The following is a 26,943-nucleotide window of genomic DNA, read 5'->3' as shown; positions in this document are numbered from 1 at the left end:
CTTGTGTGGAAGCTGATCAAAATGTCTTATTAGAATCAATTCAAGCTACCATCTTCCCATAGACAACCAGTGTCATATTGATCAACGCTACAAGTTAATCAGACTGCATCATATACATCATATCAGAGGTGGATGACACTGACTGGACTAGATATGATTTTTAACATAATGACAGTATTAACCCCATGTATCCAACTGATAAATCAGCCGAATACAATACAATACAATCACTGAAATGCTCTTTCTCTTTATGGTTCCTCTTCCTCCAGGATCAAGGCCATTGAAAGTGCAACCAAAGACGATGACACAAAATGGCTGACCTACTGGGTGGTGTATGGCGTCTTCAGTGTGGCTGAGTTCTTTGCTGACATCTTCCTCTCCTGGTTCCCCTTCTACTATATAGGAAAGGTAATGCAGCTGACTTCTGTCACATGGTTTATTGTGTTTGTATGTTTGTCCTTGGTCAACATCTCCCCAAAGATGACTGACAGTTCCTTTGGTTTTATGCTAACAGTTTATTTGGCACATTACTGTGCAATTAAACATGTAGTTTAACTGTGTTTTACAGGAGCGTGGCAGTAGTTCAACTAAATTTAAAATTGGATAGTGGTGTAGTAGCTTGCCAACTGCAAAATTTGCCTATAAAAGAAAGGAAGGGAATTGCATTTTTTCATTCGAAGATTTTCAGTGTGGAAAGTGTGGAAATTGGAGTCGGCATTCCTTCACTTTATTTCAAATAAATAAATAGACATTTACCCACTGTCTGCATACAGAATTTTTGCACAAATATTTTGCACAAACATTTGCACAGGACTTTTGCACAGACATTTTGTCACTTAATATTACTCTGTATATTGTACATAGTGTTCTTTGGGTATTTATTATTATTATTATATATTACTATCTTATCTCTACTTTTTTATACCTTGTGTTTCTTGATAAATGGCATTCAGAGTGGAAGGCAAAGGAAGAATTTCATTATATGGGGGAACTTGTTTTTAACTGTGCATATGACAATAAACGCTTTGACTTTGACTTTGAAATAAATGCTGTTTTTGTTAACATCCTTATCAGAGGTAATTTGTGCAAAAAAAAATCAGTTTTACAAAGCTATCTGAACTACGTTTTCTAACATATTGTTACTAAAAGCTATTTCTCTTGTAGCTTTGCTGTAGTTGAACTTGATCCAATGTGAAGTAGGGCCTAACTGCTAGCTTGTAAAACTAGACTTTCAAAGTAGCTTCAACAGCAGTGATCAGTAGAGCCCTCTGTGTGGCTTTAATTCTGTCTGACTAGGTTCCTGGAAGTGGTGTGGTGAGAAAAAGCTCTTGTGTTTTTTTTTTGTCTCCCCAGTGTGGTTTCTTGGTGTGGTGCATGGCTCCCACTCCCTCTAACGGATCGGTCCAGATCTACACCCGGATCATTCGGCCCTTTTTCCTCAAGAACGAAGCCAAGATCGACGATGTGGTGAAGAACCTCAAGGACAAGGCGTCAGAAGCGGCCGACAAGATCAAAGATGAGGGTGAGCACATGAAGAAACGAGTTAAATGTTTACTGTAAATAAGAATGAGGCAGTTGCAATTTTAACTCGACGAGGCCTCAGTCAGGAACACTGTCGTCTTTACAGAAGAGCTGCAAGGTGTGTGACATGCACTCATAAAAATTTGTCTGTACCAGTTGTTTAACTTCAAGGGTGTTATCATACACCCTTGCCACTTACCAAAGATTAAAATAACAATTGATTGTTCATATTTTCTTAGATGTTATTTATTTTTTTTATTTTATTTTATGTATTTAATTATTTATGTATTTATTTATTTATTTATTAAATGTTATTTGGGCCTTGTTGTCAGCTAACCTTGAGAAAATAGTTCCGTTTCTGTTGCTGCCTGGTAGTTTACAGTTTGTCAATCAGGAAGACGCCGTTTATCAGTGTTGTGTACAAATTCAAAATAAAGAGTTGTTAATGTACATAACCATAAGGTATCCCAAAGTTATGTACAATTAAGATGCACACAAACGTTATGCCTGAAACAGCCGAAAATTATTTTTCTCCTCACTGAAGGGTTTTTGACTGATATCTTAGAGAATTTACAGCGCTGCACAAGGGGCTCTTTTGTTGATAAAATCTGACTATAATTATGTTCCATCACTGCTTTTTTTTTTTTTACTTTTTCTTTTTACTGCCACAGCTTCAAATGCTGTTTAATCAATTTTTTCCTTTAAACTTTTTGAAAAACGGTCAGTTTTTGCGTTTTTTGTGTGCTATTTGTATAGCCTGGTAAAGAATAGTCTTAGCTGGCTTCAAGTGGAAACCCACTCAATTGGATAATCCATATGATTACAGCAGGAATAGACAACACACCAAAGCATGGAGTGAAAGTCAGAACCTGTGTTTTCACGTTACATTACCTCTGAAAAGTTTGGAATATGTTAAGAGAATACTGATAAATCTCCTTTTTAAAGTTCCTCTTGCTCAGATATCCTTGCAGCCAAAGATGCTGCTCTGCTTTCCCCTCACTTGTTAAAAGCATCCGCTGAAACTTAATGACTCCAGATAACAAATAGCCTATAGCCATCCGCTTTGCATCCGTGCGAGTGATTGCCTCCGGTTTGACGAGAGATTTCTCCCATTGTCTAATCTGTCCACAGCCAAGAAAGCCACAGCAAACATCATGTTCGAGGAGAAGAAGAGCTCCTAAGGAAGACGTTGCCTTTCCCACAGTATAATCTCTGGAGCGGACTGTGTTACAGTTGAAGAAAATGTTGCCTTGAAAATGCTTTTTATTTTATAAATTATCCTGAAGTTAGTAACTATTGTCTTCACCCATAAAAGCTGTAGTAGATGGTAATGTTCTATACCTATAAAGCAAGCAATTTCCCAAGACGATTTACATATTTAACTTGGCATATCTTAAGGCTATGAAATAACTGTGTTGCCCCTGATATGTTTTACGAACCAAATAAAAAAAATTACTTGCTGACTTGCTGTTTTCTGATTTTTCCTAGTTTCTTTAACTCCATTGTGTATTAAAAGGTAGGCAGAGACAAATGATATTGTTGTAGTAAAGTAAAATATATATCATATGCGTTAGGGTTGTGCACATCATGTGGATATGTATATGTTTATGAGGTATGTATGGGATCTAATCATGTATATGTGTATACAAGCAACTATGTGCAACTGTACTGTGAAGGCACAAAATGTTGAATCTCTCTAATCTGTTCAGTAACATCAGGTTTACATAACATTCATTTTGTATATGCATCTAAATTTTTACCAGCCTAAATTCTGACCATGCATTCATAGTGCCACGGTCATACTCTAAAATGAAAGTGTTGTAAATATTAAGAGAGATTCATCATTGTATGCCTTCACCATGTAATTTGTCTTGTGTAAATCAGATTGACAGTCTGTTAGGTTGGATTGTGGAGACAGAAGATGTTGCAGCAGTGGGGGGGGGCAGAAGATGCAGGGGCTGGTCCAGCCTGCAGATAGACCCTCCTTACAAGACACGCCCCCACAGAGTACAAACACCCCCTTTAGTCTATGTCAGAACAAAAAACGCCCCCTTGAGTCCACGTCAGTGTAAGACACGCCCCCTGGGACTATGGTGGCCGAAATGGGTCACAGCCACAATTCCGGTTCACAATTTACGGTTTTGTCGTGCATTTTGTTTTCAAAATAAAAGCCCCATGAGGCTGCCACTAAAAACACGGTTGTGAATCATGAAATGTAATAATTTTTTTTTTTTTTTTTTTTAAGATTTATTTTTAGGCATTTTATGCTTTATTGATAGAGATAATGTGAGAGAGAGACAGGAAGGTATGGGAGAGAGAGAGGGGAGGACATGCAGCAAATGACAGGCCGGATTCCAACCCAAACTCTATAAATGTATATGGTTCAATTAACAAATGAACAAAAAAAAAATCACTGCATTAGGGAGTCAAAGGACAAAATAAACTTAGTAATCATCATAAGCAATCCACTGACCTACTCAGACAAAACAAAGTTACAGAATCAACTACAAGATGCTGGCCTGTTGGGCCCTCTGGACTGGTGGCAGCAGCTATATATCCAGGGAGCAGCCATCAGGAACCAATCACCAGCCAGGACACACCTACACAAATCACACTCACCAACCAATCGTAGCACACCACCTGTTTCTCATCGAGGAGGGAGAGAGAGGAACACAACACAAAGCAAAGCACCAGCACAGAAAGACAGTTCACATAATGACCATGGGTCATAGCACCTCCCGTCCTAAAGATCAAACATCTCTCCCCTTAAGAAATGTTGTGGTCCTAAGAACGAGATAAAGCGTCGGCCATAACATTATCTTTCCCTCTCTTATAAAAAAAATTCTGTACTGAAGTCCTACAAGTACCACCACATGAGTTGCTGGTTGTTGTTGCACATCTGTGATAGGAAAACCAAGGTGTTGTGATCTGGAACCAACATAAACTTAAAAGTGTTGCAAGGCGAGCAGCAAGGCTAAGGCTTCCTTCTCGTCAGTGCTGTAATTCACTTGATGTACATTGAAGTAGCAGACTGGGCAGTGGTGGAAAGTAACTAAGTACATTTACTCAAGTACTGTACTTTAGTACAACAAATACATACTTGTACATTACTTGAGTATTTCCATTTGATGCTACTTTATACTTCCACTCCACTACAGTTCAGAGGGAAATATTGTACTTTCTACTCCACTACATTTATTTGACAGCTTTAGTTACTTTTCAGATGGAGATTTTTTTAAAATACAACACATTGTTAAAGATGAAACCAGTGGTTTCCAACCTTTTTGGCTTTTGACGTCTTACAAAAAGCAGTGTGTAGTCGGGTCATATTTCAGATGTCTATGAGTTGTTAACAGCTCCACCAAATAGTGATTTTTCCCTCTAAACCTCACATGGTTTCATTTCAATAAATGTTCAAATGATCCAATATTTCAGCAAAAATCAAAGATTAGAGAAAAAGTCAAAAAACTGAAAACAGATTTGTGTATCAGAACTTTGTTTTTTCTTCTTTCCTCTCCCATTAATCATCTCACGACCCCTCCGGTTTATCTGGTGACCCTTTGGAGGGACCCGACCCCTAGGTTGGGAACCACTGGACTAAACTAGCTAACTGTATATAAAGTAGTTCAAACTAGCTCCACCTCCAGCAGCTACAACAGTAACATGCTGCTTACACACTGATGCTTCAGTATTAATAATCTAATGATGTCATATATAATAAAATATCAGTCAGAGGGACCAAACCACTACTTTTACTTTAATACTTTAACTACATTTTGCTGCTAATACTTATGTACTTTTACTTAAGTAGGATATTTATACATTGCTGTATTGGTACTTTTACTTAAGTAAAGGATCAGAGTACTTCTTCCACCACTGAGACTGGGTGATCAATGCTGCTGTCACCCTCCTGCAGCAGCACCGTGCCCGCGCCCTGGACACTTGCGTCAACCTCCAACTTGGGTGTGCAAAGTCCGGGGTGGCAAGCACTGGTGAGCTGCAAAGAAGAGCCTTGGCAGAGTGAAGGGCAGCCTGACAACATGGAGTCCACACAAAAGTCTTGGTGGGACTGGAAAACCCGTTAGGGGAGCGACCACAGCAGCAAAGTTTCTACAAAAACGGCGAAGTTCACGTCTAGTTGCGGCACCAGAAAATCTATTATCTCTTCCAAACTCACACTTGGACAAATTCAGCGTGAGGGAAGCGTCTCGCAAACGATCAAATATTTCAGACGTTTCAATATGATCTGACCAGGAAGAATAGTATGCTACAACATCGTCCAGATATACCCGACAGTTTCTGACACCAGACTTATTCAGTCATTGGAATGTGGCTGGGGCATTCCGGAGACCAAAAGCCATGATGGTATATTGTAGAAAGTGGTCTGGAGTGACAAAAGCCGAAATATCTGAGACACGAGGAGTCAGGGGCACTTGCCAGTATCCCTTAAGTAAGTCAAGTTTAGTTCCATACATAGCGGAACCTACACGATCCATGCAATCCTCCATTGGAAGAGGGAAGGAGTCAGGCTTCGACAGACACAGGACTTCTTTGCACGATCAGGCATTTTAATTTCACAATCAATGATGACATGCTCAAAGGTTCTCCAATGACAGGAATTGGATTTAACGGAGCAGGCGGAATTACTTGATTGGGTTTACCCACTATTTGGCAGCTGTGGCATGAGCAGCAGAATTTGGCAACATCTGATTTTAACCCTGGTCAAGAGAAATAGTGGAGATGGTACGTCTTTCTAAGCCCCAGGTGGCCAGACAGACTGTGGTTGTGAGGCAAACTGAACACTTGGGATCGCATTCCAAACCAGATCCAGGAGACAATTTTCACTTGAGGACAACATCATCTAACCAGTAAGTAACGGGGTTTTCAGACTACTGGGCCTGAATAAGTTGGGCTTTATCCACTGATAAAGTCAATTCTGCAATCGCATCCATTAATCTCAGGCTAACAGAAACACACTTCTAAGAATTGTTTGACATAGGTGTACTGTCTGAAAAGGTAGCGGGTGGATCATCCATAAACAAATCATCGAGATCCACTACATCACTGAGTTCCACATAACAGCTTATGCAGGAAAGATAGGTGCGAGTTATGCACAGTGGGGGCAACATCACACACATCCAAAATAGTAATAATTTTCGATCACCTTGGGGGGGAAGAAACACCTTTCCTCCTGCCAGATCATTCCCGAGGATAAGATTCACACCTGATACCGGTAACTGAGGGCACACGCCAACTCACTCGGCCTGACACGAGGGAGGAAGAAAGATGGGGCGAAAATGGTAAAACGCCACCATAGATAAGAGTATTTTGCACCGGTATCCCGCAGGATAGTAATTGGCACTCAGTCAGCCTCATTGTCAGTCAGAGACAGAAATCCCTCAGAGATGAATGGTTTGAACTCATCATCTATCTTATCAGCTTCTCCTGGAGGAGCCCCCAATTCATGTTTCCCTGCTCCCAAGAACAACCAGCAAACAAGGAAGTACAAGCCCCAAACTTTTTAATATTTTTAAGGAGAAAGACTTGTGGCTACACAGCCAAAATAATAAACCAAATTAAAACTAAGCCCAATCAACCGATACTTACCTATCAGAAATAAAACAAAAATGACAAGACTTTTTGTCAAGACAATTTTATCAATTCCTCCAGTAGGATAAGCACCCACATCTGTGCAAAGTCTATGGCATTACTGGCCTGACACCATTTATCAAAAAGTTTCCCCTTCTCCCGCGCAAACTCAACATACGTCCGTTTTTTTCACACTTCTGTCGATAAGCCTCAGGAACTAACTCATAGGCACATAGCACAGTGGCTTTTACAGTGTCATAATTTGAACTCTGCTCAATGGAAAGGCTAGCACACAATTCCTGTGCTTTACCCATTAGTTTACACTGCAACAAAAGAGGCCAAACATCCTTTGGCCAATGCAAAGTGGCTGCAATATGTTCAAAGGCGTGGAAGTAGGAATCCACCTCAGAATCCCTGAACGGTCAACAAGTGCAATATGCAGGCATACATCAAAACTGTCCTGAGGGGTGGGGAGAGATGATTGGTGGTGACTGGTGGATGGGTTGATGGGTTGATGGGTTGACCCCGCTCTAGCTCCAGAGCCCTCACCCGCAGGTGCTTTGTCTCCGTTTCCAGTTCTCGGTTTCTTTGATACAAAGCACCAACCTGAGCTCCTCAGCAGTCATGCTTGGATAACTCAGGGGGTCTGTGTGAGGTGATGGAATGGTTTCCTCCTAATGGTGCTTCACTTCACCACCTAGAGCCATTGGAGATAAAGAGAGCAAACCCCTCTCCCCCAGCCGCTCACAGAGGGTCAGTTTTATTCCAGCCTTCTTTGCATTCAAAAGGACTTGCACATCAAAAACATTAGCAATTATCAGCAGATTGGCTTTTCTACATCAATCCAAATTCTCCACAGTGGGATTTGTAGTAACATCGTCTAACTGAAACTGCCCCACCCACAAAAAAAAAACTGCCAACCAGAAGCAAAAAACGCAGAAACATACGTTACCATCTCAAACAAACTTACCGAACGAGCTACCACCAGAAACGGACGAGCCTCCAATTCATGTTGATGTTAATTCATGTTGGGTGCTGGAAATAGGAGAGGCCCCTCCTGACTGGTGGCAGCAGCTTTATATCCTGGGAGCAGCCACCGGGAACCAGTCACCAGCCAGGACACACCTACACAAATCACACTCACCAACCAATCGTAGCACACCACCTGTTTCACATCAAATACACCCACAGTCTAACAGAGAAAAGAGAGAGGGAGAGAGAGGAACACAACACAAAGCAAAACACTAGCAAAGAAAGACAATTTGACCCTGTTATGACCATGGGATAACAGGGTCATAACAGGGCCAGGGCCATGCTTGTAGGCAGGTGAAGACAGCTCCTAGTGATGTCACCAGCCCGGCTACTGGCAGAGTCCACATACCTCCAGCTCTGCAGATTGCTCAACTCCTGGATCTCGGCGACCCTGGTACTGACAAAGACCTTGTACCTGCAGGATTCAGATCGAAGCCTCGTTAGGACGCTGGAGGAATCAGTCCAAAGGTAAATGTTGGAGGTGCAGGGTAAGTTCCTTCTGCAGGAGTGAGGCAAGCTGTGCCCCAGTTAGTGCTGCACAGAGCTCCAGGGGCAGGGCATGGAGAGCTGCTTCTTCGGGGCCACCCTGGATCTGGGCAGACATAGGATAGTACCTTGGCTGTGCTTAGTGAGGTAAGCTACTATGCTGTTTCTGATGCATCACAGAAGACACGAAGGTGGTACATGGCATCCCCGTCTGATGCTCCTGGAGGGAAGTAGCTGCACGGCAGCGTAATGGTAGTGTGGGCAGGTCGACACCCTGGTGTTGGGTACTCCCCAACACCAGGCAAGCCAAGTGTTGGGGAGTACCAGAGGGAGGTTGAAGTCATACCAATCTTGTTTCTTGATCCACAATTGCTGGACAAGAACCTTCGCCTGTCAGCTAAATACAACACTGTCATAACATCTTTACCTCGGCAATTCACTAACATGCCAGCTTGCTCCCATTCATAACCTGGAGATTTCAACATCTCACCCTGGCAGTTTTGAGAAAGGTCTATCTGCAGCCTGCAGACTCCCTACAAGACACGCTCCAACAGGGTACATCAGTACAAGACATGACCCATTGATGCAAAGTCAGTATGAGACATGCCCCCTGAGTCTATGTTGGGTCACTGGAATCTACAGTGGTAATTTGCAGAGAATAGCCTTGTCCAGTTGGGACTAGGACTACACTGTGTGGGTGCTAGTCCCGAGGTGTTCCATTATGCAGAAAAAATCTTTGCGTCCCTTTGATTGGCAAAATTCAGCAAAATTTCCAGACCTAATTTCGCCAATCTGATAAGCTCTCCGAAATCCTTGAACCCTTCTCTGTTACACGAGTAAAACATATTGTTTGAAAATATTGCAATTAAGTATAAAATCTCACCTTTATGTATGAACACCTAGCACTACACTGCATACCCATGCAGTGCAGTGCTAGTCCAGTGTAGTGCTAGTCTAACCCCAGAGCTACAGTACACAGCACGCGTTCCGTTTGCGTATCCGTATTTGTTGGAGCCCAGTTGCAGCACGGCAGTTTAAGCTGCTACACAAGCTTTGTTATTGTTCTGTCCATTCTGTTTCGCGTATCTAGGATTTTACCTATGGGTGAGTGAACACAGTTATCTAGTTGTGCTTATTCTTCCATAAACAACTCAAGTTGTACCTTGAGGAACATTAATGTACCACAGAGGAGTACTTAAGTCACTTGTTTTTTGAGAGTGGTTGGTTCATGTATCCTCTATTTTGTTAACTGACATGGTGATAAATAACTACAATAAGCAAAATATTGGCATTTATATACGTTTATATGGCTAAAATACAGAGACGGATGCGTAGTCCGTCAAAAATAGAATTCTTGCGTATCTTCAGAGTTGTGGCTCTGGTCCGGCTCCGTAAGCAGACCCATCAACGTGCCGCATGCGCAGCCAGTGCAGCAGGTTGCACTTAAGTTAATGGTTGCGTATAATAGTAATAATAATAATGCATTTTATTTGTACTGCACTTTTCATTCATAGTGAATCTTAAAGTGCTACAGGCTTAAAAAGATAAAAATAAAAACAAAGAAAAAAGATCGCTAACAGGAGTTAACATGAAAAAGCCTTCCTAATTTTCTAGGTTTTATCTGATCGGACCCTTGCGACCCAAACGGACGGAACAGAAACACAACCGGTGAATACCCTAGTAATACAGGTGAAAAACAAACTACCATACTATTTCCTATTTTGTTATTTACCAGCCTATCACATTACTAAAAAAGTTAAATAGAGCATTTCAGAAAAAATTACAAAAAAAACATTTTTTCTTTACAGGCAGCCTAAGCCTTTTTTTGTTATAATGAATTGGATGAGGTTTGAAATACTGTGGCGTGTTCATTCCCACTGCATATCTAACTGGCTTGTGATGTGGTTATGATGTGGAGACAGGCGACTTAGAACTTGAGCTGGTAACCAGGCTTTTATTACCCTATTCAATATAGGGGTTGGGAGTAGTGGGTTGGGAGATTGCCAGAACAAACAAAGACGCAGCTAACTCTCAACTAGGCGTGTCACGCTCTGTTCCCTCGCCAACTTCCCCCACCTTTTGTTCCCCTTTCCTCTCTACACCTCCCCTAACCTCTGGAACCTATTACAGCTGAACTAGGGGCAACTCCATGAACACCCCGTGACCCCCCACCCCCTTCATCTCTGATGCAGTTGAGTCCAGAAGGGTCGCTACATCATGTTTTAGTTATTTTTTCAGAAATGCTTTGATTAAGGAAGGTCTATCATGTAAATGTACAGCTAAATAACCAAAAATCTTCAGTCCCATTTAGGGCTGTGTAAAAAAATCGATACAGCTGAGTATTGCAATATTTTTTTCCATGATACTGTATCGATTTTCCAGCCCCTCGTATCGATACATAAAAAAAAATGATTCATGTTTTAAACGGATTTAAAATGTCCTTAAATTTCCCTCATCCCTTTGAATTAAATAGTTTTGACTCAATTTGTCCGCTGAGTTATCAATATAATGTGATGTACATATTAGACTAACCAGGTGGTACACAGCAAGTTGTATTTTCAGCTCTATTTTTGAATTTTCAGTAAATTAAAACAAGTATTGCAATGTATCGCAATGTATCGTGAGGTCCTTGCCAATACCCAGCCTTAATCCCATTGTAATTTCAGACATCATTCTATTTAACAAAATTTTTTTTCATAGGAAATAATATGGTCGTTTGTTTTTCACCTGTATTACTAGGCTATTCCCTGCAAATTACCACTCTTTGTGGATTCCAATGACCCATTTCGGCCACCGTAGCCTAAGGGGGCGTGTCTTGTACTGAAGTAGCACCAAGGGGCGTTTCTTCTAAGAGATTTTTTTTTTTTTTGGACAAATGATATTGTTCTTGTTTGGCATGGGATGTACAGTATTAATCTGATAAATAAAGACATACCAATTAGCTTGATGGATTTACTTACTTACTCCAACAGCTTCTTTAGAGGTTGATCACACTCTTAAGATTGTTTGAAATGTGATGTTATGATGGAAGGAATAGTTACTATGACACCTTTCAAGAATCTATTATATCTAGGAGGACTGTGACTGCAGTATGTGTTGCTGCTGATATTGGCTCAAGGCTTGATTGTTGGATAATATTCAAATAATGGTCAAAAACTTAACACATTCTTCAGGAGAGCTCTTACAAGTGAGTACAGTGATTGAGTTTAATGGCTTCATAAACAACTATATAAAACAATTCTTAAAAATTCATGCATTTTCAGTGTAAATTCATTTTGAAATATAGAGGAAATTATGTACAACAGTGTGAACTGTAACAGCGGCTTCACTCAATTGGGCTGTTCACCAGAAATATACTTGGCTGCATAGAACATTGACATTATTGCCTACATAGAAAACAAAATGAAAAGGTAAAGAAAAATGAGTTATGTAAAAAGTCTACTTTTATTCAAGATCTAACAGGTGCTTCTATTTGAAAGACACTTGGTTTTGTTAGACCATGATTTAGAAAAATTCAGTTCTTTCCAATTAATTGATTTAGACACACAGAGGAAACAAGAACTGACCGCTAGCAAATAAAACCAAGGAGTACAGCTAAAGAATTATTTCCCATTACCAAAAAGTTACATTCTGGATAGCATTATCATTAAGAACTATCGTACGGAAACTCATTGATATAACTGACAAAAAAGCCTGAGTTGATGGGGAAAGGTAGTCATAACAAATCCAAAAAGCCTGAGAGGAAAAAGACCACTGATTTACTATGTTACAAAAATTTACAATTGTATTATTCATGGAAAAAAGTGATATAAGTCGCTCACAAAAAAAAAATCCAGGTTATTTTTTACAGCTAAGACAGGTAATTAAATAATTCACGCATGATGAAAAAAAAAAAAAAAAAAAAAAAAAGAAGAAACTGATCAGGAAATGACAAATGCTGTAAATGAGGTACTTTAGATGGTGAGCCCAGGCTGCTTTTGACCAGACACCCTTATATCAACTCTTAACATGATAAATGTGACAAACACATAATTATTAACTTTTCTTATTGATTTAACACATAATTAAATAAAACTTGAGGACCACATTAAGCATGAGAGGAGACAGAGAAAACAGAGAAACAGTCAAATAACAGGATCCAGTGTCATGGGTCGGTGACAAGGTCAGCACTCAAGGTAAATTGTGTCCGTTTTGCAGAGTTAAAAAAAAAAAAAAAGAAGAAGAAGAAAAAAGTTCCAACTTTATAAAAATAATAAAAGAAAACTATGCTGCGTGCTGTTACGCGTACAGAACAGTGCAGCTTTAAACTCTTTTTAAATACAAAAATATGCAATTTTTTTTTTTTAAATCGCTGCCTTGTTTGACCCCGCCCCCTGGCCTTCCACCCCCCCCCGGGTTCCCGAGATGCGTTGCTTTTGAAGCGTGGATACCGCAGCCACACTGAGCCGACTGATACACAGTGCTTAATACAACTTTAGGCTTTTGTCCACAGTCCCCCCATAAGGCATTTCCTGTGTTTGTGAGTCTATGGCTGCTACCACCCCCACCCCCCCGCCCCCCCCCGGGTAGGTCCTGTTATGTCTTGCGGCCGCTCCAGATCTGCTCGGGCGTGCTCTTGTGGTCCGACGAGTATTCGAACGGCGACCGGTGGCCCATGGGCGAGCGCGAGTCGTAGGGCGAGCGCTGGTCCCGGGGCGAGCGGGGCCCGCTGGCCGAGGCCCGCGGGTCCGTCTGCCAGTCCGAGTGGTAGCGGTAGGAGGAGCGGTGGTCCGGGTGGGGGTGGTCCTTCGGGTCCAGCCGGTGGTCTCTGTTGGAGCGGAACTCGTCCAGCTTCCTGTGCTTGCTGTCGCTGTAGTATCTGGGGAGGGACGGGAGCAAATCAGCGTGACTGGACAATCACATCTGGTATCTTTTCATACGCCAACCAAACCATTACAACACTATTAAGTTACTACCAATGTCAGAATATTCTGTGTCAACTTCCAGTACTTCGTGATCTTTGATTTGTATTAAGATATAGATTTTTGGGGCAAAAACAAGAAAGATGGGAAAGAGAGGGGGATGATGTGAGAAAGGTCCCAGGCTGGATTAGAATCCAGGACTTGGCACATACATGGTATGACCCTTGGCCAGCCCCTTGTCAGCGGTTGCTCCATTGAAGTTCGTACAACCACCAAAACAGGAGTTAGACCCCATAGTTCCATCTCACAGTTCCATTTCTAAACCACTGAAGCGAATAGGGCTTAGTTGTTAAGAGGTGAACAAAAGTATAAAATGACCAACAAATTTCTCTTAACAGGTCGCACAACACAACCCAACCCCCTGTTAAGACACATTTGCTGCTAATTTTATGCTCTTTTTGGAAGTCTAAACAACCAGACCCATTTCAATTCAATAGTCTGTTAGAAAGTGATGATAGCACTGCAGTAGCGAACTCGCTATGCGTTTGGTAGATGTACAAACATAAAGAGGAGTTTCCACTGATATGGGGAGAGTACATATTGACAAGATGTTCATTTTGGGGTGAACTGCTCCTTTAAAGGAATAGTTCACCCAAAAATGAAAATTCTGTCATCTCCTCCCCCTCATGCCAAATGAAACACAGGTGAAATTTGTCAGTCCATATAACACACAGGGAGGCTGCCAGCACAACTCCATAGCAGCCTTCTCCAAAACAACTGAAGTCAATGGGGACCAGTTCTTCAGAGTTCCAAAAGAAAAACAGACAAACAATCACACTGAATAGAAAGACCTATACACCATTATTTGTTGCAAATCAATCAGCTGTAGTTAAGATTTGCAGTAAATGATGGTGTAAATATACTGTAGGTCTTTTTGGAACTCTGAAGAACTGGTCCCCACTGACTTCAGTTGTTTTGGAGAAGGCTGCTATGGAGTTGTGCTGGCAGCCTCCCTGTGTGTTATATGGACAAACTTCACCTGTGTTTCAACTGGCATGAGGGTGAGGAGATGATGACAGAATTTTCATTTTTGGGTGAACTGCTGTCTTCCACCCTCACCTGTCTTGTCGGTCTCTGTCCCTGCTGTCGGGCCTGTAGTGGTCTCGGTCTCGGTCTCGGTCCCGGTCGCGGTCCCGGTCTCGGTGGTCTTTGCCGTTGCTGAAGGAGGAGTACGGCCTTTTCCTGGACTCCCCCCCGCTCTTCCGGTGGGCGTCGGAGGTGTGCCGGTCCCTGCTGCTGCTGCGTTCGTGGTAGCGGCTCTGCGGCTGATGCCTCTCCGAGCTGTAGCTGTCCCTGCTGCTGTCGTCCTGGTGGGAGTTGTCCTTTAGCTTCTCGATGTCTGAGGGACCGAGGGCAGAAAGACGAGGAGTCACTACTCAGCTGGCAGTGATGAACAGCTTGGACATGAATACAGTTATTATTTTCTAATGTACAAGAGAGGGGGAAGGGATTGTACCTGCATGTTTAAAGCCATGGGTATTTACACTGCTAGTGTTCTGGTCCACTGCCTGTAGGAATGGAATGGAATCACCATCATCATTGAACTTTCCAGTAATGTCATCATGGGATTTCATAACATGATCTGAAGTCACAACTACAACAGAGTCGTACATACCTGGGCATTCTCTTGCCTTTTCTTGATTGCGTGCTTATACAATTTATGCAGTTTTCTTGCATCAAATTCAGTGAATTTGGAAACGAATATCCACAGATTTCTGTAAAAAAAACAAAAAACAAAAAAAACACAGTCGATTTAATGTATGAACAAGTAACGTAAGCCATACTCAACAGTAAGGGATCAATCTCTTTTCTATATTCATCCTTGCAAGCCCATGTTGTATTTTCTGAGGCGAAAATTAAGGAACGTGTGGGCAGAGGAGCTGGGTACTGAAATCACTGACGATACATGGGGGGGGGGGGGGGGCAATTCTAATTAAGATATACAACAGTTCCATAAATGTTAAACATCGACTTATAAAATTTAAGGTTGTACATAGACTCCATTACACAAAAATCTAGGCTCCATGCTATATATCCTTTTTGTTTTCTCTAATTCCTGAATAACATTTACCAGTCAATTATGTAACTTTTTCAGTTTTCCTTTTTTCTTTGCTGCTTGTTCTATTATAACTGTATATATTTCTTAATCCTTGTGCTTTGTTTTAACTGCACATTTCTTTATCCTGCCTCTATGTTTTTCTCAGAGTGCTGCCACTGTAATGTATACACTACCTGTCCTTAAAAAAATCGAATAAACAGACTTAAAAAAAAAAAAGGATAGTAGCGCCTATCCTTACTTTACATGCATTACTTTGAGATTTACAAAGCTGAAGTATTCTTCTCGGTATGTCGGCTGCAAGCCTCGTTATCGGGAGTCATTAAGTAGTATTAGGTATACTAACTTTCTCCACTGTTTGATCTGGTCGGGGTTGGAATACTCCTTGAGACACTCGGTGATGTGGTCTCCGATCTTTATGAGGCATTGTCTTGTGTGTTCCAGCTGCTCGCGCTCAGACAGCCCCTTTTCCGGCCTGTCCAGCTGCTTCAGAGCCGCCTTCACGGGCCGCATCCTCTCTTTGCACTGCCACATGGAAGAAGGGAAAACCATTACACTCAACATGCTGTCTTGTGGTCCTCCTTAACCTGGCTACATAATTGTAGATTACGGATGGGAGTTTTCATTTTTTTTTTTTTCATAAATCCTATAGTGACGTGAAATTTAGAGTCAAGTCAGAGGTTTGTTTGACTATTTTACAAGTAAATTAATACAGAAAAATAAATACACCTATTTTTCCTGCCACTCTGCCACATTGACTGATATAGTGTGTATGGAAAAAATATTCCACCCAAAACCGAGGTGGCTGTTGGCATGTTCTATTCAGCCTCGAGTCGAGAATAAGTAATTTTTGCAGTATATGTATATACAAGATACATTTTCTATCACCTCAAAAATTTAGAGGCGTTCTGAAACTGGAGCATGTCTTTGTCACAAGCAGACTTGACTATTGCAATGGTCTCTTCTCTGGACTTCCCAAAAAAACTATCAGGTGACTACAGCTAATACAGAATGCATTCTATCAAGGAATTGCTTGTGCCGTATCAACCAACAAGAAGCCTCAGATCATCAGACAGTGGTCTCCTTGTTGTGCGCTCTAAAGCAGAAGCTGCATTTAGTTTTTAGAACTTACCAGGCCATGATTGTACTACAGAAACAACTCATGTGGTAGTATAGTGTGAGCTCTGATGTTACTCAGTAAAACCTACCACACTAAAGGTCTTCTGGTCCAGTTCCTCAGACTCCTCAGAGATTGGCACATTCTCTCCACTTGCTGTTATATGGACCGGAGTATCGGAGGCTTTCTTTGTCTTCTCTCGTGTCTCAGCCTTCACTTCGTTCTGTTGGAAAAGGACATGACAATGAGTCATGAAACAAAATTATAGTCTTTTTTTCCCCCTCAATCGACTTTCTACAGTGACATCCCTTCAGCATCATAATTTTACCTTTTCCAAGATTTCTTCTTGTTTATGTATTGGCTCAAGAGGCTTGGCTTCTTTCTTCTCTTTTGGCTCCTTTTTCTCCTTCGTCTCCCGACTTTCCTCTTTCTTCTCCTTTTTGCACTCCTTCTTGATTTCCCTGTCCTTGACCTCCCTCTCCTCTGGTGACGGGACCTCCTCCTGGTCAGGCTCCTCCTCCTCCTCCTTCACCACCACCCTCTCTGCCCGGGCTCTTCTGGGTGGCGGCTTCACCGGCGTCACCTCCTGAAAGGGTGAGGGCACATTATAGGCCGACTCAATATACAAAACATTTATCAAAAATAAGATTAAACAGTTCATTTATGTGCTTTTGTACCAACAACATCAAGTAAACAAAGTCCAAAATTAGCTTAAAAAAAAAAAAGAATTAGTTCCCATCTATTTAGTAAAACAGGAATATGCACCGACTTCATCCTCAGAAAAAACGTATTCTGATATTCCAAGTAGCATTTTTAACACTGGCTACTTTCAATATGCGATTACGAAAACGTGTATTTGCATCGCTATTCAACAAATAAAATGTCATTCTGATAGGATGAAAGGAGTTTTTCGCTCTGTTCACTAGTGGTGGGTGATTTGGCCTGAAGCTTATGTCACAATGTTTCAATGTAATGGGTGGGAAATGAATTTTATGTCGCAATGTTTGACAATATAGTGGGTTTTTCTTGTAATGTAATTTTAAAAGTGTTAAGTAGAAAAACCCAGTGGGTTCTCATTACTAGCCAGCTGAGTTGCTCAAGGGGGGGGGGGATTGTCTCTTAACAACACAGTGATTGGGAATTGTCTCTTAACAACTTTGAATATAACTTGTTGGATATTATTCCACCAGTTGCTTAGTACTGTACATAACCAGAGTATGCAGAATAGAAGCAGCATCACCTTTACATCACCAACAACAGTCCTCTGGTATTAGATTCCACTTATGTAACCTTTGTGAAAAGCTTAGGAACTGTTTAGTACTGCCTACTGCCACTGCTTCCAATAAACAGTCTTCCCTTAGCTTATTCATATTTTTTATTATCCTTACTTATTTTAGCCATCTTTCTTTTAAAATGTCATTTTACTAAACAAATTATCTTTTTTTTTTTATGAGAAGCACATTGCCTTGTGTATAGCATGTGCCTTGCTCTGCTGGGTTTCGTTCGAAATTAGGAGGTGCGCTCGTTTTACTTTCACTTCCCTCAAGTTTCACATCTCTGCCCACATAAACAAACGCACATGGGTGCTACTTGTAAAGCGGCCCTACCCACGTGTTTTCAGCAGTTTTGCAACTAATCACCAACTGTTTGACATTAAGACTGTAAAATGTGAATACGTCTGCCTGGCTAATGTTCAACCAAATATTGCTTGCATCCAGCCTTTCTGCCTCATCTTCAACCTTTTGCACAGGTTTTTACCAGTGTATCGGTTCTACTGGTACACTGCCCACCACTACTATTCACCTGTAGTGTCTCCCGTTAAAGTAGAACATATACAGTGTATGCCTATGCCTACGGTAATATACAGTAGTTTGATTTACCTTTTCCTCCTCAATCTCGTCTTCGTCCTCTGACCTCTTGTCTGACGGGGGATCTGAGGATGGACTCTTTATCACCTCATCCGTCTTGGTCGGCTTCACAGTTTTGTTCTTCTTACTCCTTGGTTTCCTCTTCCGTGAATTGGCCTGCACGCATCAACAGAGGCATGAGTGTGACAGACGGAAGGAGTCGTTCGTGCAGATAACGGGTCGGTTGTGGTCAGTTTCCCTAGGCTAACTGTCTTTTGTTTAACTGCTTAAATATGGGACACTCCCCTGCTGCAAAATCAGCCTATAGCCTGAATCAGAGGTTGCTATTGTACTTGTTAGTGGTAGTATATGCGGGCCTTAGACCTCTACAGTGGCAGCCAAATTGCACAAAGAAAAGGGAGTCCATCTTCCAGGGCCAAAACACTCCCTTTCCACTGTGCCGTTCTCTTCCAAGCACTTCTATCTCAACATCACTGCATCTATCCATATCACTCCCATTAGGTCTTCTTGCATTACTGTTGAGAATTGGGTTCCTATACAGATACACGGCGCCCTCTAGAGGCTCATTAAAGATGTGTGGATGACTGTTTTGACTACTTCCCCGACCTGAAAATGCCTCGTGATGTCACAGGTTAACTGACTTGATGAGTGGGACATGCAGGTTAGGAAACAAACGCTTAGTTAGACTTACTGTCCCCGTTTGCCTCTGTGCTTCTTTTTTGGCCAGATCCTTGCTTAGTAATTTGATGAGGTAGTCTGCTCTTGTTTGCAGCTGTTTGGCCTGTGGTTTCTTGTCAGGATCGTCTGGTAGGAGCTGATTAACAAAGAACACACAAACAAAAAAAACCCTCAAAAACATTAGGGCAATAACAAATTCTTTTTTTCTTCTTCTTACATTGTCAAATCCCTGGTAATCTGATTTATTTATGCACATATCTACATATCACAACTCTAAGTAGTCTTGCATTAAGTAATTGGGTTTGAGAGTTAATGAGTTTAAATGAGTGATGTCATCCATGTGGAGCTGAATATAGCTCAGTAAAATTATGACAATAAAAAGACTTAAAGCATCACAGAGGGACACTGCTCGGAAAACATGCTTTGTTTTTTAAGTTGTTTTATATACTTAATACAGTGAATATGCATGTGCAGTATACTATTCAAAACCATGCTTTATAACTATGTATCTAATCCACTAAAGATCACATCAAAACTTTCTTTCAATTTCAGTGACACCAAATGCTTGGACAAAATAGATTTAAAATGCATCATGGCTGAAATTTGCATCTGAATTTACCTTGTGAGTGAGATTGAGGTCAGGGTCCATCTTGATCATCTCCCAGCTGCCATACCCATACTCGTAGATTCCTATGAGGAGGCTGGAGTCGTCCTCCTTCCCCCACTCGATGTCGAAGTGCGCTGCCTTCGAGTGGCATGGGATCATGTACCTGTAGGAATACAGTGAATTATTTTCAATGTATAGAAATACATTTGGGCCTTACGATACTGTGAAAGTGAAAGGATGGCTGTTTTATGGACATCACGCGCTTTCTTCATTTTTTTTTCTTCAGCATGCATCACACAACCAAAACCCACATGGAAGTGGAGCATTTTTCTTTTCCACACTTCCTGTATATTTTCCTTCTCTGGTGCTTAACTCTCGTTTCTGTTTTCTGTCTCCAGTCAGATTTGAGTGGCTGACAAACTCACATGACAGGAGTTATGTCAAGACTTGCCCAAATCAAAAGTCATAAAAACCAAATATGTTAGAAATAATGGTGGTGTCCCAACACGATTGGGAGACAAAGAGATTAAACCACATCCCATATTGCAAAATTAACTAGCTCCCATCATGTAAAATCAGTCATGATGCCAAGTCATGGCTATGATTGGCCTAACAGCCATGTAGTGTGTTCCCAGTCTTACTTCTTTCTCTCCTCGGGGTCAGCAGGAATGGCCTTGTGGAGCGGAGCCAGCTCTTCCTCGTGGGAGATGACGAGCTTGGCGTTCACCTGGACCCCAGAGATTCTGAACGTGGGGCCTTTCACCTTCCCTCTTCTGCCTCCTGATGATCAAACACAAGTGTAAAGACAAGAGTATCCGTAGGTTTCACGAGGCCAAATTTCAGACTTTAAGGCCACAAAGCTGCCAAAACCAACAGAAAGTTTTGAAACTATAATGGGGAGAATAAGAAAAAAAAGACACTGAGAAATTCATTGATAAGGGACATGAAGTCCAACAGTGTTAAGCAAAGCATATAGGATGCATATTGTACCACAAACCCTGTTCAGGATTAATCTAAGAGTGGACATGCACCACAAGGAAACCTGTTACTACATGCTAAAAGAGTAAGATCTTTAAATCACTACTTAGATGTATTTTTTTTTTTACACTTTTAACACAAGGCCTTAAATTTAGATAATTTTTTTAAAGATCTTTTTCAGACTTCTTAAGCAACCAAGGACACCCTGAAAAAGAACTAGGCAACTGGAAACCAAAATCACCATCATCTCCTGTTGGAATCTTCAATAGCCATTTTATCCCCTAAATCAATCAATGGATTGCTATACAAGGGTGTTGAAAAAGATGTTTAGTGGGATGAAAGAGAGACGGTTTTATTACCTGAGGTCTTCTCCGGTCCACAGGGGTTTTCCCGGAGAGTTCTCACACAGCCGTTGTGAACCGTTTCTGCCAACCGCTTCAGGTCGTGTTCAGACTTATCCACGAGCTCAGCATCACGAGCGATAGCGTCCAACCTGAGGAAAGGAGAAAGGTGGTTTTTGGCAACCAGGTGGTCATAATAATAATAATAATGCTGATGACTCTGATAAATAAAAACAAGTGTGTTACGACTTACCTTTCAAGTGGTCCTCCAAACTTTTTGTAACTCTTGACAAATCTGTAAGTAGAAATGTTGATTAGAAAACGTGAGGTGAAGTCAGTGAGATGTGATTCAGTTATTGCACAGAATAGAGAAATATCCTGTTTGTCAATATCACTACCTCCGGATTTCAGCGTCACTGAAGCCCTTGATGTTTTCTCGTGGAATAGTCCGAGGCCGTCCTCGTTTCTTCGGCCTCTTGCGGTCCGAGGTGGAGTCGCTGTCGGAGCCAGAGTACCGCCTGTTCCTGCTCCGCCGGCCGTCGTTACCGTTAAAGCTGATCTGTTAACAAAAAAACCCACCGGAATTACATGGAGACCGATCAGGGAGACGACAAAGCTCAACAGTCTGTCATTACAAATTAAATGGGAGTGTGCCCAGAAAACGTTAAATCTTTGGGTAAAACAATAATCTTTGGTTCTCTGACCCAAACCGGACTTTATCTTTGAAGTATTTTTGGTAACCCAGAGCTAAATCCATCCAGACTTGACTCCGTTTGGATGTAACCAGAACCCTGACTGGAACTATGCACATAACCATTCTGGCCCCGTAGTTTTGAGCCCGGTGAGAGCACTTCCGCTTGAGAGAGTTGTTAGCAATTTCCGAACACAAGATAAGGAAATACTCTTCAGAAAAACTTTTCAGCACAAAAAAGCCCAACAAGTCAGAGCCATGAAATACTATGCAAGCTACTCTTCCATGGGGTGTGACCATGGAAGTATTATATTACCAGAGGTGGAAAGTAACTCAGTGCATTTACTCGAATACTGTACTTAAGTACAATTTTGAGGTACTTTACTTGAGTATTACCATTTTATGCTACTTTATACTTCTACTCCACTACATTTCAGAGGGAAATATTGTACTTTTTACTCCACTACCTTTATTTGATAACATAAGTTACTAGTTACTTTGCAGATTCAGATTATTAATACAAAATATAATCAACTAATAAATTGTGATGTATTATTATAGATTACTGTAAGCTACCCAGCAGTATATAAAGTAGTGGAAATCAGCCCCACCTTTTCCAGCTGCAACATCAAAGTGATGCTTACACATTAATGCATCAATAATTATAATTCAATAATATAATATATACTGTATTATTCTGAAATGGGCCATTCTGCATAATGAGTACTTTTACTTTTGTTGCTTTAAGTACATTTTGATGCTAATACTTTTGTACTTTTACTTAAGTAACATTTTGAATGTAGGACTTTTACTTGTAAAAGTCCTACATATTTATTACTTATTATATATTATTATTATATATTATTATATTATTCATTATACTGTGGTATTTCTACTTTTACTTAAGTAAAAGATCTGAGTACTTTATCCACCACTGTATATTACTGCAACGAGCTGCAAGTAAGCGCAGTACAGGGTTTGAATTTCAGCTTCCATGTGAGAGATGCAGAAACCATATTTCCATACAATTTCCAACCATATTTTACAAACTTTGAATCAGTTCCAAAATGGAACTGTCCAATGGAAACCAAACCTATTCAACACTTAAGTGAAGGCTGGATAAAGCTGGGGTAAAGCATGCTACAAACTTTTCCTGAATTTCCCCAAGGGGATTAATAAAATGCTATCTTATCTATTTTATACTGACTTTGTGAGATTAACTTTGAAGTAACTAACTCACAATTACAAAGGCAGCTACACAGGCAAGTCATTAAGTTAAATGCCAATTAGCAGTATGTGCCAGCTTTTAAAAGAGCTCTGACAATCACCACTTATATATGCAAGTTTTCAAAGTAACATAAGGCAACTAACATAGGTCCGAAGAGGACAAATAGTCGGTGCCTGATTTGTCGGAACAATTTGTGACTGCACTGAATTTGCAATCACAAAAATTACAAAATAATTTAATGTGGTATGGGAAACAGTCTGGAAAGTCATGATAACATGCCAAACAGACAAACTGCATTTGCAAAGAGTAATGGTAGTAGCAAGTCAAAGATCACTGACGGGGATAAACTGACACATGACACGATACAGTAGTTTCAAGAGTTGCTAAATACCACAAAACTACACACTCAAAAACTGTACTGAGCTTCTCAAAGCTGCTGTTGGCAGGGCTGCCATTCAGGAACCACTTGTATCAAATATGCATAATCTGGTGTAAGGATCACAAAAATGAAAGTCCTGAGCAATGGGGAAAAAGTAATCTGGTCCGACGAGTTTCAGCCCATTTCCTCCACCCAGGCGGGTTCACATTGCCAAAGAACGCCTCCAACCCACAAGGTCCGTTGCCAACTGGTAAACATGGTGGTGGATCTGTCACAGTATGACAGCATCTACTGGGAGTCGTTCTAACGGTTGCTCTGCATGGCCATGTAACAGCCAAGGAACATGAGGCCCTTTTACAGGATCGAGGGCACCCTAGGGGGCACACACTGTTCCCTGATGATGTTCCCATGTTCCAAGAGGATAATGCCGCCAAACACAATGCTAAACAAATTCCAGAGTGGTTTCATGAAAACCAGGATGAAGTCAAACTCCTTCCATAGTCTCCCCAGTCAGCAGATATAAACATCATTGAACATTTATGGGCAGTGGATTTCCACCTCCTTCATCCCTCCAAGATGGAGGGATGAAGGAGGCTTTCTTTGTTGAAGAAAGGTCCAATATCCCATTTCACACAGTTGAGGATGCAGTATGACAGCAGGACAAAGGCAATCTGAAGGCAAACGGTGGCCCTACTCCTTATTAGATACAGATATTCATATTTTGGTAGGTGTTTCCATGTTTTTGCCCACCTCCTGTACACTGTTCTTCTGATATTCACAGAACATTCGAGTATGACTATACCTGTTTGGCACAATTCCTCATGCGAGGCAGCAGGTAGATCTCCTCCAGCTCCTTTTGCCTCTCCTCCTCCTCCATTCTCCTCCTTTGCTCCTCGGGGATGATGTCGTCCCAACTCCGCTGGCTGCGCTCAGAGTCTATGTCGATTTCCTCGTCTTCCATCATGGAGAAGTTGGCCACCTGTAACGGGGTCAGAGGAGCAAATGGGTTGAGTGGGCAAGTCAAACAAAAGTGGCGCTAAGAGGGAATGTTCGTGAATGGACAAACCTGTAAATACCAAGCAAGTGAAGAACAGAGCATTGATTTCCCTTATGGATATTGCTCAAATGAGTTATTGTTCAGTGTGGGGCCGTGGGACATGACTGTATTTACCTTGAACTGAGATAGCAGCTCTTCTCCCACCGTGGAAGGTCCAGGGTCGTTCTCCCTGGTCTCAGCTCTTTTGAGGATCTCATCGATGTCCATTTCCTACAGAGCATAATAGGTCGTGAGATGTTACGCCAATACGTTTCATAATAAAATAGTAAATAATAAATATATGCTGCATACCTGAGGCTCTTGCTCCTCGCCCTCTTGCTCTTTGAAAAGCTCCTCAGCACCAAACTTCAGGATAGCGGACAATTCCTCCTTGTTGAATGGAGCTGAACTGCATGTAACAAAACGAGTATAAAAGTAAGAATATGGAAGAGTATGCGCTCTACAGCTGAAATCTCTTGGTTCGATATCTTTGGGTGACAAACTGTTGGTCAGTGGATGAAGGCCATGTACCCGAAAACATTTGGTGATTAACGCACAGAGCAAAAAACGGACTGACTTGAATTCCGAGGAAAAGTGTTTGTGTTTGAGCCAAGCAAAGGGGAAAAAAATGTCATTTGTTGCTTGCCTTGAAGGAGCAGCACCAGTGTGGAGCACAGTCTTCCCTGTGGTGTCCATCCTCTGAATGACCAGGTGGTCCAGCACCATCTTCTTCTTGGCCCGCTCAATGATGTCCTCCTCCACTGAGCTCTTTGTCACCAGACGGTAGATGTTCACCTGAGGGACCACAAGCAAACGTAAGTCATTTGTTACAAAGTGGGTACTTTGATAGCGATTACATCACCCTCTAGGGGCGAAAGGCGGTACAACCGTATGACCAGGGTACAAAAAATTGTACCGCGACACTCTGCTTCAAAGTAAAGTTGAATAATTTGCGTCTAATTCCAGACACTATTATCAATACTAGAGATTCACCGATAGTATCTGTACAGGGTTTCTACATGTTCCATTCCAAAGCAGCATACCTTTCCCAGACTGTGATTTATTGACTATTTGTAAAGCTTGGTTGGATTCCAATATGACCCGTGCTGACAGTGATTGTGCAATATGACTGTCAAGAAGGCCATGTCACTCAATAGCTGAAGATTATTCTTGACAACAAATAGGATATATGAAATGACAGTGGGATTACAACAGTATAAAATCGAATGTGTATTTGGATTTAACAGTGTTTTCCCATACAGCCCTGTCTGCAGTATCGGGATTCTTGCCAATCCAGCTAGCACATGCTCACGTACTGGCAAATAAAGCTGTCCCAATATTGATACTTCAATGAAATGTGCCTTGGCAAAATAAAAACATGGAATATAAAATGTTTTCATTCCCTACAAACTCCCCCATAAATACATATTTTTGTGTAATTGAAAAAAATATTGCAAAGGTTCACCAATAAGGGCTGTATTTTTAAAGCATTGACTAGAAGTCCTATTGGTTATTCTGGCTGTCAAAGCAGCATGTGAAAATCCTGAAATACTGCTTTTTGTGACTTTATGCTCACATTCAAGTAGGCCCAGGCCAATAACTTGTTTCATTACATTGGGCTGGTAAGTCATTTTATGATGCACAAGTTCATAGGCATAGAACCTAGCCTACTGTTTACATGAGGATCCTATTCAGGCTAAATTCCAATCTGTTTTACTATGCATAACCTAGAGCTGTGCTTTACCTGTTAGCCTATTCTGAATAAGCTCTATACTTAAGAGTCCATCATTAAGCTGTGTTTTACCAGTGTAAAAAATAATCTAATACTCAAAACAAAATATACCCTCTGAGTTATGTAGCTTATTTTGTATTTTATTCTTATTACTTAACATTATTTTCTTTTACTTGATTTAGGATTATTGTTAGGGTCAGTGTACAGTTTAATGAATGATGAATGAATGCAACTGATGCACAATACTAGATGGCATGAATGACTGTTAATAGCACTCGGATCAATGTTTGTATTAGCTGATCGTCTTAAAAGACCCTGTACTCCTATTGGTTCTGAAAAATTGCTGTTAATGCACCTGTAATTCATACTCCAGTGACAATGCAAAGATGCAAGGTTTTAAAATGAGACCGTTGTTTTCTTAATAGTTTCCAATGTTTAAAAAAATATGACATTTGTTGCGTACCTGTCTCTTCTGTCCAATCCTATGGGCTCTGGCCTGGGCCTGCAGGTCATTCTGGGGGTTCCAGTCCGAGTCGAAAATGACTACTGTGTCAGCCGACGCCAGATTGATACCCAGACCGCCCGCGCGCGTTGATAACAGGAAGCAGAAATCCTGGGCACAGAAGTAGAGGTATTTATAACA

At 41.2% G+C, this 26,943-nt stretch overlaps 2 protein-coding genes across 3 annotated transcripts in view; one reads left to right on the top strand and one right to left on the bottom strand.

Moving 5' to 3' along the window:
- Window positions 1-234: 234 nt before the first annotated feature.
- reep5 (receptor accessory protein 5) lies at window positions 235-2,984 on the top strand (the record flags this gene model as incomplete). The annotated part of the gene is made up of 3 exons (XM_071515093.1): window positions 235-408; window positions 1,354-1,522; window positions 2,653-2,984. Coding segments are annotated over 3 exons (393 nt in total), but the record flags the coding sequence as incomplete, so codon positions are not given.
- Window positions 2,985-11,820: 8,836 nt separating this feature from the next.
- chd1 (chromodomain helicase DNA binding protein 1) overlaps window positions 11,821-26,943 on the bottom strand; it is a 34,488-nt gene continuing 19,365 nt past the window's right edge. Inside the window, exons 18-36 of one of the 2 annotated variants that reach the window (XM_071515091.1) lie at window positions 26,764-26,913; window positions 25,215-25,363; window positions 24,881-24,977; window positions 24,704-24,799; window positions 24,335-24,511; window positions 21,633-21,793; window positions 21,488-21,529; window positions 21,253-21,386; window positions 20,557-20,695; window positions 19,928-20,078; window positions 19,322-19,444; window positions 18,643-18,786; window positions 17,091-17,348; window positions 16,854-16,985; window positions 15,992-16,170; window positions 15,205-15,304; window positions 15,046-15,097; window positions 14,649-14,928; window positions 11,821-13,486 (exon numbers count right to left, since the gene is read on the bottom strand). In XM_071515091.1, the coding sequence (XP_071371192.1) occupies window positions 13,204-13,486; window positions 14,649-14,928; window positions 15,046-15,097; window positions 15,205-15,304; window positions 15,992-16,170; window positions 16,854-16,985; window positions 17,091-17,348; window positions 18,643-18,786; window positions 19,322-19,444; window positions 19,928-20,078; window positions 20,557-20,695; window positions 21,253-21,386; window positions 21,488-21,529; window positions 21,633-21,793; window positions 24,335-24,511; window positions 24,704-24,799; window positions 24,881-24,977; window positions 25,215-25,363; window positions 26,764-26,913 (2,847 nt within the window). In that variant the 3' untranslated portion in view covers window positions 11,821-13,203. The remainder of the gene's footprint in view (window positions 13,487-14,648; window positions 14,929-15,045; window positions 15,098-15,204; window positions 15,305-15,991; window positions 16,171-16,853; window positions 16,986-17,090; window positions 17,349-18,642; window positions 18,787-19,321; window positions 19,445-19,927; window positions 20,079-20,556; window positions 20,696-21,252; window positions 21,387-21,487; window positions 21,530-21,632; window positions 21,794-24,334; window positions 24,512-24,703; window positions 24,800-24,880; window positions 24,978-25,214; window positions 25,364-26,763; window positions 26,914-26,943) is intronic. The other variant, XM_071515092.1, reaches the window with a different exon arrangement.

The sequence above is a fragment of the Centroberyx affinis genome, unplaced genomic scaffold, assembly GCF_046629955.1.
Source record: "Centroberyx affinis isolate AG114_WGS23_722 - 3 ecotype Tasmania unplaced genomic scaffold, CSIRO-AGI_Caff_v1 ptg000305l_1, whole genome shotgun sequence".
Taxonomy (NCBI): domain Eukaryota; kingdom Metazoa; phylum Chordata; class Actinopteri; order Beryciformes; family Berycidae; genus Centroberyx; species Centroberyx affinis.
The sequence above is the reverse complement of the archived record's forward strand: the minus strand, read 5'-3'. Positions and strand labels throughout refer to the sequence as shown.